The sequence below is a fragment of the Scyliorhinus torazame genome, chromosome 15 (assembly GCF_047496885.1).
Source record: "Scyliorhinus torazame isolate Kashiwa2021f chromosome 15, sScyTor2.1, whole genome shotgun sequence".
Classification (NCBI taxonomy): Eukaryota; Metazoa; Chordata; class Chondrichthyes; order Carcharhiniformes; family Scyliorhinidae; genus Scyliorhinus; species Scyliorhinus torazame.
In genome coordinates, this window is record NC_092721.1 from 118,901,452 (window position 1) to 118,913,633 (window position 12,182).

The 12,182-nt window shown below is 54.1% G+C and overlaps 1 protein-coding gene across 1 annotated transcript in view; it reads left to right on the forward strand.

The window, feature by feature from the left end:
- Positions 1 to 833: 833 nt before the first annotated feature.
- LOC140391772 (interleukin-18 receptor accessory protein-like) overlaps positions 834 to 12,182 on the forward strand; it is an 80,841-nt gene continuing 69,492 nt past the window's right edge. The window contains exons 1-3 of the mRNA XM_072476634.1: positions 834 to 907; positions 10,339 to 10,588; positions 11,518 to 11,695. Coding sequence (XP_072332735.1) covers positions 859 to 907; positions 10,339 to 10,588; positions 11,518 to 11,695 — 477 coding nt within the window. The 5' untranslated portion in view covers positions 834 to 858. The remainder of the gene's footprint in view (positions 908 to 10,338; positions 10,589 to 11,517; positions 11,696 to 12,182) is intronic.

The following is a 12,182-nucleotide window of genomic DNA, read 5'->3' on the forward strand; positions in this document are numbered from 1 at the left end:
CCCATTTCTCCTTGATCTTCACCAACTGCGTACCCACTTGGTCTCCCAGACACCCATATATGTCACCAATCCTCCCCTCCTCTTCCATGTCTGGAAGCAGTAACCGTTCCAAAAGGGCATATTTCGGCAGCCTAGGAAACCCTTTCCACACCTTCCGTGCAAAATCCCTTACTTGTAAACACCTAAATGCACTTCTCTTCGGGAGCTCTACCCTCTCCTTCAGCTCCTCTATGCTTGCGAACCTCTCTTCCAGATACAAATTCCTCGCCCCCACCAGCCCCACCTCTCTCCACTTTCTGTACATACCAACCGTCACCCCCAGCTTAAACCCACGGTTCTCACACAAAGGCGATAACACCAGCATCCCCTCCATCCTAAAATGTCTCCTCAGCCGGTTCCACACCTTTATTGTGGACAGTACTACCAGGCTCTCTCTATATCTCCTTGGTGTCAGTGACAGCGCCGTCATCACCATGGCCTTCAGGCTGGACCCCCTGTAGGACTCTTCCTCGAAGCTGTCTTTTCAATGGAGAAAAATAATGACTGTAGATTCCATAGAATCCCTGCAGTGCAGAAGGAGGCAATTCGGCCCATCGCATCTGCACCAACCCTCCGAAAGAGCACTCCACCTGGGCCCATTCCCCCCGTCCTATCCCTGTAACCCCACCTAACCGACACATCTTTGGACTCATCATTTTTAATGTGTCAAATGTACAATAACTATTCTGTCTAATATAATACATGCACTGGTTCTACCTTTTACAGCCAGTACTCGAGCTGCTGTTCTGCTTTTGTCTGAAATACAGGATGATTCGGAACGTTTGGATACTCATTTTTATCTACAACATATCAGAATTGATGAGTGGAAAACCTGTTACATATCCTTTGGATTCTTCAAATTATCCAGGTTAGATACTTTGATTATTTAATAACCTCTCATAAAACCCTTTAATGATAGAATTTACAAATGGAATCTTGACCAATAAGAGACTATTCGAGCACAATATTCAATATTCAATCCCTGAGAAAATTTCAGCCAGAGTGTCTTCTCCAGATTGCTCTACGATGCCCTCATTTCAAATTGCACATATGTGGAACTCAGGTTGCGGACATGATTGGAGTTGTGATGGCCTTGACATTCAAAGAACTGCCTTATACTCACTGGATTCTCACCTTACAAGGGCAATTCGGGATGGGCAATGAAAATGCTTGCCTAACCTTGGACATCTCCACAACTTGTGACAGAATTTTTAAGAGTCTAGACTCTAGTGTGAGGAATATTGGGTTGGATGAGGTGCTGGAGGGTGGCTGATTCTTATGGAACCAAATTCCAGTGTCAGTCAATTGGAGATGGGGGTGGAGCGGAGGTGCAGATGGATGGGGGGGGGGGGGGGGGGGGGTCAGCAAGAGGGGAGGTGTGTAAAGGCAGGGGAGGTGATAAAATCATTTCGGAAGGTGACTGGAGGTAAGGATGACATCTTTTTCCTATAACGAGATGTTTTCTGAAATATGAACAGAATGACCAATTAACAGCCATTTTATGATCCCAACCAATTTACCAGTGTCGGAACGGACCCCTGCCTTCCATTTGTGAGGGGTGAGCCAGATTCAATAAGCTAACTTCCCAGAGGGAGATGGTTGTGGGGGCCTTCCTTTCTGGATGCTTGATGGCCTACATAGAAGCCCCCAGTGGCAGTGGGCACCCATGCAATTCCATCAGTAGCGCTGGCCGGCTCACCCCTCCATTGCTGGGGCCTAGGATTGTTCCAGCACAGTAGGCGGTTAGTTATCCAGGCTGTTGGGCGGCATGATGGAGCAGTGGTTAGTACTGCTGCCTCACGGTGCTGAGGACTAGGGTTCCATCCCAGCCCCGGGTCACTGTCCATGTGGAGTTTGCACATCTCCCCGTGTCTGCGTGAGTCTCACCCCCGCATCCCAAAATGATGTGCAGGGTAGGTGGATTGGCCACGCTAAATTGCCCCTTAATTGGAAATAAAGAATTGGATACTCTGATTTTAAAAACAACAATGTTATCTAGGCGGTCGAGTCCACACCAATTTACTGCAAGAGCAAAACAGCACGGTAGCACAGTGTGTAGCACTTCACAGTGCCAGGGTCCCAGGTTCGATACCCGGTTTGGGCCACTGTCTGTTCGGAGTCTGCAAGTTCTCCCTGTGTCTGCGTGGGTTTCCTCCTGGTGCTCCGGTATCCTCCCACATGTCCCAAACGACGTGGGGCGGGATTCTCCGACCTCCCAGCGGGTCGGAGAATCGCCGGGGAGCGACTTATATCCCGCCCGGACTGCCCGCGATATTCCCCGGCCCCCCTAAAATCCCATCGACGTGAGTCGCGCCGCGCGCCTCGGAGAATGTCGAGGACCGGCACGACGCAACAGGCCCCGGGGCCGCCCCAATTCTCTGGGCCGGATGGGCCGAAGTCCCGCCGACGTGACCACGGGTCACACCGGCATAAATCAAACAACCTGTTTAACGGCGTCAACCAGTCCTGTTGGTTGACGCCGGCCAGCGCGGAGGTAGGGGTTGATGTAGGGCGGCCGCCGGAGAAGTAACGGCTAGGCCACAGGTGGTGGTGGGGGGGGGTTCGCAGGGTCCGTTGGAGTGTGCGTGCCGGGGGGCGGGGGCAGCAGCTGGGGCGGGGGGGGAGGGGCTGGGTGGGAGAGGGGGGGGATTGGGGAGGGTACGTGATGGAGAGGGTACGTGCCGGGGAGGAGGGGGGAGGGGGGTTGGTGGTCAGGGAGACCGAGTAATGGAGAGGGTGCGTGCCGGGGAGGAGAGGGGAGGGTTGGGGAGGATGTGTGCCGGGGAGGAGAGGGGAGGGTTGGGGAGGGTGCATGCCGGTGAGGAGAGGGGGGGGTTTGTAGAGGGTGCGTGCCGGGGAGGAGAGGGGAGGGTTGGGGAGGGTGCGTGCCGGGGCGGAGAGGGGAGGGTTGGGGAGGATGTGTGCCGGGGAGGAGAGGGGAGGGTTGGGGAGGGTGCATGCCGGTGAGGAGAGGGGGGGGTTTGTAGAGGGTGCGTGCCGGGGAGGAGAGGGGAGGGTTGGGGAGGATGTGTGCCGGGGAGGCGAGGGGAGGGTTGGGGAGGATGTGTGCCAGGGAGGAGAGGGGAGGGTTGGGGAGGGTGCGTGCCGGGGAGGAGAGGGGGGGTTTGGGGGGGTGCATGCCGGGTAGGAGAGGGGGGGTGTTGGGGAGGGAGCGTGCCGGTGAGGAGGGGGGGGGTTTGGAGATGGTGCGTGCCGGGGAGGAGAGGGGGGGGGGTGTTTGGGGACGGTGCGTGCCGTCAAGGTTACGGTGGCCCTGAACCTTTATGCCACAGGGTCATTCCAGGCACCGAGTGGGGACCTCTCCGGCATCTCGCAGGCATCGGTGCATCGGTGCATCCGGGCAGTGACAGACGTCCTATATGCCATTACGGATCGCTAAATCCAGTTCCCAGTGCTCCGGGCCAGCCAGGATGCCCAGGCAGCGGGCTTCGCTGCCATTGCAAGGATGCCCATGGTCCAGGGGGCAATCGATGGGATGCACGTCGCCGTGCAGCCACCTGCGGATAACAGGGCTGTGTTTACGAATAGGAAGGGGACCTATTCCATGAACGTGCAGGTGATCTGTGACCACCGCATGAGGATCCTGCACGTCTGCGCCCGGTACCCGGGCAGTGTACATGACTCATTCGTATTGGCGCAATCTTTCATCCCCACCATGTTCGAGGGACGTCCCCCCCCAGCTGAGGGGCTGGTTGCTGGGTGACAGGGGTTACCCGTTGTGGTCGTGGCTGATGACGCCTATACGGAGGCCACAGACTGAAGCGGAGAACAGCTACAACGATGCCCATGCAGCGACCAGGTGTGTGATAGAGAGGTGCTTTTGGCTGCTGAAGATGCGTTTCAGGTGCCTGGACCGCTCTGGAGGGGCCCTCCAGTACCCGTCAGGTAGGGTCGGCCGCATCGTTGTGGTGTGCTGCGTCCTGCACACACAGCCCAGCAGAGGGCCGATGTGCTGCTGGCAGAGGAGGGCGGAGTGGAGGAGCAGCAAGACGAGGTGCAGGCCTCCCCAGACGAGGAGGATGGGGGCAATGGTCAGGACAGACGGGCTGGACATGGCCGGGAGGTATCCCACCATTACCGGCTGGGCCAGCGGGCACGGGACAGGCTGATTGCCGCCCGGTTCATTGACTAGGGGGGGGCGTGGGAATCGCTGAGTATGGGCACAGACTGCACACCACGGCACCAGCCTACCACCCTCACCCCACCCACCCAACACCAACCACCCTCACCCCACCCACCCAACACCAACACCCTCACCCCACCACCCAACACCAGCCACCCGCATCCCACCCGCATGCACACCACCCCTCCATTGCACATTCACCTGCGGCACAACGGGCCGGGCTCACACAGTCGCCGGTGGAAGCGTGTCTATTGCAGGCCATGGAGGATGATGGCAACCTGCCCTGTGATGAGCTCTGGGCTCTACATGGTTGGACAATATCTGACCCATGACCACAGTACCACCCTCCACCTGGACCGTCCCTGCATGCGGCCGTGACACTGCAGCGCACGGTCCCGTCGGCGGATGGCGAGGGCGATTCAGGGGGAGGGGGGGACACGCTCACCTGAGACCGACGTTCTATCACCCCTCACACACCCACTGGCGCTCACCTCACACCACACCCCCGCACGCATCGGACAGAGCACAAAGGCAGCTTCTGTTGGTGTGGAAGTGATTTTAATAACAAACAGTTCATGCACGTGCCCTAGCCCCGTGCCAACTTACTCAGTGTCTAATTGTTTGGCCTTACGGGCCCTATGACTACATCTAGGTGGTTCCCCAGACGGTGCAGCAGAACTGGAGGCGGACTCCTGTGATTCCTGCCCTGTGACTAGAGAACCCTTTGGCGGCCGTTTCCTGGGGCGGGGCGGCCTAGATGGGCCAGGCTGCGGCTCAGGCGACTGGGATGGCAAGCTGCCAGCCTGTCATGCCCGTTGCACACAAGATGCACCTGGGACGGAAGTGGGGGGGGAATCCAAGGTGTTGCGGTGTTCCGGGCCCTCCCCTACAGGGAGATCTGGAACAGGCCCCAGCACCTCCTCCTCCCTCGGGGTGCCCAATGGCCCCCGGGCCTCTACATGGGTCCGGGATGCGAACGGACCGAGCTCCTGACGCCCCCCCCGACACCTGGAGCTGCCAGTCCTGGAGGCCCGCCCTGGTATCAACAAGGGTCTGCAGGTTTGCAGCCATGGACCTCAGGGAGTTGGCCATCCCTGTCTGTGTCTGGATGACGCTGGCCAGCACCTGGGCAATGGCGCCGATGCCCTCAGCGATGGCCAACTGAGACTGGGCCACTGCCTGCTGAGACTGGGCCACAGCGTTGAGCGCCCCTGCAATCTGCTGCTGGCTCTGGCTCATGACTTACTGTGAGAGGGCAGCCATGTCCTGGGCCATGGACGCCGCCTGCACGGAAAGCCCCACACCTTGCATACTGTGACCCATATCTGACATCGTCAAACCCATTGCCTCCACCGCGGATGCTGCCTGTGCGGTGTCAGCCTGGGTGGCACGCATGACCGGCACCACTCCCTGCTCCTGCTTGCGGGTGGTCTCCTCCACCTTCATCTGCAGCTGCCACAAGCCGGCCGTCACCCCCTTCGATCGTTCCTTGGTTCGTGACTGCATCGGGTCTATGGGTGGGTGTGGTAACTCCAGGAACCCAGGACCCGTCTAGGCGGCAGATGGTTGCTCGCGCTGGGATGCCCTACGACCGCCCGGCCCCTCGGCTGCTCCTGCCTCCACCTGCTGTACCGGGACGGCTGTGTTGTTCGCACCAGTTAGTGTCCCAGAAGCCTCATCGCTAAAGTGCCCAACCGAGGTGAGTGTCTCTGTGATGGTGGAGGGTGTAGGAGATAGCAGCGGCGTAATGGCGTGCTCCTCATCTGACCCAAAGTCCGGGGTCCCCTGGAGTGGTGATTCCTGTCCATCCGTCCGGTGTGTGTGGGTATCGTATGCGTCAGTGTCCTGTGCGTCAGTGTCCTGTGTGTTAGGGTCCTATGTTTTCGGGTCCTGTGTGTTAGGGTCCTGTGTGTCGGTGTCCTGTGCGTCGGTGTCCTGGGCGTCAGTGTCCTGTGTGTTAGGGTCCTGTGTGTCGGTGTCCTGTGTGTCGGTGTCCTGTGTGTCAGTGTCCTGTGTGTTAGGGTCTTGAGTGTTAGGGTCCTGTGTGTTAGTGTCCTGTGTGTCTGTGTCCTGTGCGTCGGTGTCCTGGGCGTCAGTGTCCTGTGTGTCGGTGTCCTGTGTGTCGGTGTCCTGTGTGTCAGTGTCCTGGGAGTCGGTGTCCTGTGTGTTAAGGTCCTGTGTGTCGGTGTCCTGTGCGTCAGTGTCCTGTGTGTCAGTGTCCTGTGTGTTAGGGTCTTGAGTGTTAGGGTCCTGTGTGTTAGTGTCCTGTGTGTCGGTGTCCTGTGTGTCGGTGTCCTGTGTGTCGGTGTCCTGTGTGTCGGTGTCCTGGGCGTCAGTGTCCTGTGTGTCGGTGTCCTGTGCGTCGGTGTCCTGGGCGTCAGTGTCCTGTGTGTTAGGGTCTTGGGTGTTAGGGTCCTGTGTGTTAGGGTCCTGTGTGTTAGGGTCCTGTGTGTCTGTGTCCTGTGTGCTGGTGTCCTGTGTGTTAGGGTCCTGTGTGTCGGTGTCCTGTGTGCTGGTGTCCTGTGTGTTAGGGTCCTGTGCGCCAGTGTCCTGTGTGTCAGTGTCCTGTGTGTCAATGTCCTGTGCGTCAGTGCCTTGTGCGCCAGGGTCCTGTGTATTAGGGTCCTGTGTGTTAGTTTCTTGTGTGTCAGTGTAACTGTATGTCGGTGTCCTGTGTGTCAGTGTCCTGTGCGTCAGTGTCCTGGGAGTCGGTGTCCTGTGTGTTAGGGTCCTGTGTGTTAGGGTCCTGTGCGTTAGGGTCCTGTGCGTCAGTGTCCTGTGCGTCAGTGTCCTGTGCGTCAGTGTCCTGTGCGTCAGTGTCCTGTGCGTCAGTGTCCTGTGTGTCGGTGTCCTGTGTGTAGGTGTCCTGTGCATCAGTGTCCTGTGTATTAGTATCCTGTGTGTTAGGGTCCTGTGCGTTAGGGTCCTGTGTGTCGGTGTAAATGTGTGTCGGTGTCCTGTGCGTCAGTGTCTTGTGTGTCAGTGTCCTGGGAGTTGGTGTTCTGTGTGTTAGGGTCCTGTGTGTCAGGGTCGTGTGTGTTAGGGTCCTGTGTGTCAGTGTTCTGTGCGTCAGTGTCCTGTGTGTCGGTGTCCTGTGTGTCGGTGTCCTGTGTGTCAGTGTCCTGTGTGTCAGTGTCCTGTGCGTCAGTGTCCTGTGCGTTGATGTTCTGTGTGTCGGTGTCCTGTGCGTCGGTGTCCTGTGCGTCGGTGTCCTGTGTGTCGGTGTCCTGTGTGTCGGTGTCCTGTGCGTCAGTGTCCTGTGCGTCGATGTCCTGTGTGTTAGGCTCCTGTGTGTTAGAGTCATGTGTGTTAGGGTCCTGTGTGTTAGGGTCCTGTGTGTCAGAGTTCTGTGCGTCAGTGTCCTGGTTCGGCTGCGACGGGGGCCTGTTGCTGTGGCTGCCCTCCTCGTCGCTGGGTCTGGTCCGACGTATCCCTCCTTATCCCCCCTTCCCCCATATCCCCATTTACCCCTATCCCCCTTCCCCATATCCCCCTTCCCCCATATCCCCCTTCCCCCTATCCCCCCTTCCCTCATATCTGGTGGGATCGGGGGAAGGGGGTATGGGGAAGGGGGATATGGGGGAAGGGGGAATATGGGTAAATGGGGATATGGGGGAAGGGGGATAAGGAGGGATACGGGGGAAGGGGGATATGGGGCAGGATATGGGGAAGGGGAGATATGGGGGGAAGGGGATATGGGGGATATGGGGAAAGGGGGATATGGGGGAAGGGGGGTATGGGGGATATGGGGAAGAGGGGTATTGGAGAAGGGGGGATATGGGGGAAGGGGATATGGGGAAGTATATGGGGAAGGGGGGATATGGGGGCAGGGGGATATGGGGAAGGGGGGATATGGGGGAAGGGGGTATAGGGGGATATGGGGAAGAGGGGTATTGGGGAAGGGGGGATATGGGGGAAGGGTGGTATGGGGGAAGGGGAGATATGGGGGAAGGGGGATATGGGGAAGGGAGGATATGGGGGATGTGGGGGAAGTGGGATATGGGGGAAGGGGGATATGGGGAAGGGGGATAAGGGGGAAAGGGGATCTGGGTGAAGGGGGATATGGGGAAGGAAATGGGGGAAAGGTGGATATGGGGGAAGAGAGATATGGGGGAAGGGTGGATATGGGGGATATGGGAAGGGGATATGGGGAAGGGGGGATATGGGGGATAGGGGATATGGGGAATGGGATATGGGGAAAGGGGGTATGGGGGATATGGGGAAGGGGGATATGGAGGAATGGGGGATATGGGGGAAGGGGGAAAGGGGGTATGGGGGGATATGGGAAGGGGATATGGGGGAAGGGGGGATATGGGGGAAGGGGGATATGGGGGAAGGGGGATATGGGGGGATATGGAGGGCAGGCAGTGGGCGGTCTCACTTGGCGCTGCACGGCGGGTGGGCATTTTGCCGGGTCTCCGGGGGGGGGGGGGCGTCTTTTATGTAGCGACGCCACGCGCATCCATGTCGGGTGACGCCGTCGCGAATGGCGTCACACCGCTACTTGCCAATTCCCGGCCAGAGAATTTGCGATGTTTTGGGGGGGCCCGACGCCCAAGTGATTCGCCCCGTTTTTGGCGCCGGGTTCGGGCCATCGCGCCGATTCATGGAGAATCTTTATTTGCCGATGGCGAAATCGCGTTTGGCGATTGGTGGGAGAATCAATGTTTCCGATCAAATCGGGGGCGGTGATGCTCCGCCACTTCCAAAGCCGCGCGGCGTATCGACGGCCTCAGGACATTGCCTGAGGCCCGCCCCCAATGCTCCGCACCGACTGGCCGAGTTCCCGACGGCGTGGGACTCTCATGGTCTCATCTGTCGGAAACTCGGTGTGGCGGCTGCAGACTTGGTCCAACGCAGCCACAGTCGGAGAGGGCCGATCCGCGGGCAGAGTTGACTTTTGAACCCACGCAGACATGGGGAGAATGTGCAGACTCCGCACAGTGACCCAAGCTGGGAATCGAAATTGGACCCTGGATCTGTGAAGCAGCTGTGCTAACCACTGTGCTACCATGCTGCCCTATAAGATTATTATTATTATTACTCCTTTATCCCCAACTTTCCCCGTGACTCTACAATTTTTTTTAAATTTTAGATTTCTACCCAATTTTCCTTTGAAAGTATGCAGATGTCCACCTGATAGATACAAAATTCAACAACGAATTTGCATACTCTGCAGCATATTTATAGAATTCTCAGAGGGGTTTGACAGAGTAGATGCTGAGAGGTTGCTTCCCCTTGCGGTCTAGCACCAGAGGGCATAATCACAGAGCCACTCATTTAAGACATCTTAGACAGAGGGTGGTGAATCTTTGTAATTCTTTACCACAGAGCGCTGTAGAGGCTGGGTCATTAAGTGTGTTCAGGGCTGAGATAGGCAGATGATTTAATCAGCGCCAGGGACCCGGGTTCAATTCCGGCCTTGGGTGACTGTCTGTGTGGAGTTTGCACATTCTCTCCGTGTCTGCGTGGGTTTCCTCCGGGTGCTCCAGTTTCCTCCCAAAGTTCAAAGATGTGAAGGCTAGGTGGATTGGCCATGCTAAATTGCCCCTTAGTGTCCAGGCGGTTGGGTGGGGTTCCTGGGTAGCAGGCATAGGGTGGAGGCATAGGGTGCTCTTTCTAAGGGCCGGTGCAGACTCGATGGGCTAAATGACTTCCTTCTGCACTGTAAATTCTATGATCTATGATCTATGAATCAAAGGTTGTGGGATAAAACTGGAAAGTGGAGTTGAGAATTACTACATCAGATTCGTCATGATCTAACTGAATGGTGGAGCAGACTCGATGGGCTGAATGGTTCCTAAGTCTTATGGCCTTATTGCTTTGCTTATTGTTTCTAGAGAATATCTGGACCAAAGAGGGCATATATGCTCTCCATAATGTAGCTGAGAAGGACTTGCAGAGTCCAGTCAGTGAAACAGAATGAATGAATTTGGCACACAAAAATATCATAAAATCCACAACTGAATTTGTGAACTCTTTATTGTTTCAATTGATTCAAGTGACTGTGCTGAACGTGTCAAAAGATAGAAACACCTCCATGAATTATTGTGCATACTTATTAAATGTTTATTGTTCTACACATTAAATGCAATGGTTGTTATAAATGTATGACTTCCCTAAACAGTAAACCCTTAATATTACTTTTTACACAGGTTGTTTCGCGAAAGCAGCACAGAGATATTACTATGCATTTGTCGGAAATCCTTTTGAATTGGCCTGTGAGCCAGATGCCTTCACCAATGACAATTCCATGCACAATGAATTATTATGGTACAGACAAAGCAAGGAAGGAAATTCTGAAAGAGTAAATGGCTGGAATGAAGTTGTTAGCCAGAGAGGAAGAAACTTCTCATTTACATCAATCAACAGTGCTGATACTGGCACTTATCTTTGTTTTCTCAGGTATGGGAATTAATCTTGAAGTTCAGATCAATGCTCATCAACCTATCAATGCTCATCAACCCATCAATACTTGCTCTGGGGACATGGGTTCGAACCCCACCAGGACAGATGGTGGATTGTCGGAAAAACCCAGCCGGTTCACTGATGTCCTTTAGGGAAGGAAATTTGTCATCCTCCTTACCCAGTCTGACCTACATGTGACTCCAGAACCATTGCAAAAATTCACTCAGGGATGCCAACTTTATGAAGTCAGCTCATCTGTTTTGTACTTCATTCTCCTTAGTGGCACTTCCCCATTGTCCCATGCCTTCACGATGGCATTAGTGCAGCTCCTGTGGAGGACACCACCCAGCCAGGTCTCTAACCCTCCCTGATGTGTGTGAGCTGGCACTGAGTGTGAGTATTGGCTGATCAGATGGTGAAGTGAGGAGGCCTCTTGAGAAGGAAGAATGAATGGAGCTGCAAGACCTATTAGTCTGAGGAGTTCTGATCAGGAGGATGCTCGGAAAGTGAGACTGTGGCTGTTGTGCCACTCCCTTTTCACATTCTGTCGAGATCCTGGCTCCTCTTGATTCACTGTCTCCATGATGAAGGGACCCTATTCCAGTTGCTAATTTACTTGGTTGTTTCCATGCACAGTTTTCTGTTTGGAAAGGCTGACCAGTTTCTCAGGATTTAGGGAAGTAGGTTATTTTCCTACAAGGAGCCTAGTTTCCAAATCAAGCAGTTGACAATTTGATTCTTCAAGTTTGATTCGAGAACTTTCATTAACAGACATGGGTTCCGCATGTGCAAACACTCAAATGAGTGAATGACTGATGAAAAATTAAAAAATTATTACTACTAATTAAGAATTATTTTTTTTAAATTCCAATAGACAGCACAATGCTTTGTCTCTTTGCTTAAATGTATTTGTGTTCAATCAACAGAACTACTGGCCTTTGCCTTAAGGTTTATATACTAGCTGTACAGACGGAGAACCAAACAAACTGTCAAGATGCAGGAAATTGTGAAGTTTTCCTAATTCAGAGCACTGCAGATATAATATCATGTCCAGAAATTCAACATTTCAATGTTTCAGCAAGCTTTCCTGTAAAATGGTACAAGGTAAGTAAGTATTTGCATCTGGAATATGTAAAAAATGCATGTAATGAATTCCAATTAGAAATGTGGGAGGATGAATTTAAATTAGGAAGCAGGATTTCAGAGAAATTAAAACACAAGCCCGATTAAACAAAACTAAAATATTTGGAACATTGACTAGAAAATAAAACAAAAATTAAAAGTATATTTGTTTGGCTCCAGTTGCTGAAAATAATGTAGGAAATTTAAACGGGAAGTTTGTTATTGATTAGTTTTGGAAAAAGAGATCTATGGTAATTAATAATCTCAGTTAGACTAAAAATGCTGCAGTATAATCGACCCTTCTGGATGAACAAAGGGAAAATGGTTTAAGCTGAATACTAGCCAGTGGCTTCTGCTGGAAAGTACTACACAAGATTAAAATCTGCTGTGATGGTTGCAAAACCTGGCACCATCCACTGCCAGGGTCTCACAATTTATTTGGAGTGTATGGAATGGCTTTTGATGCCGG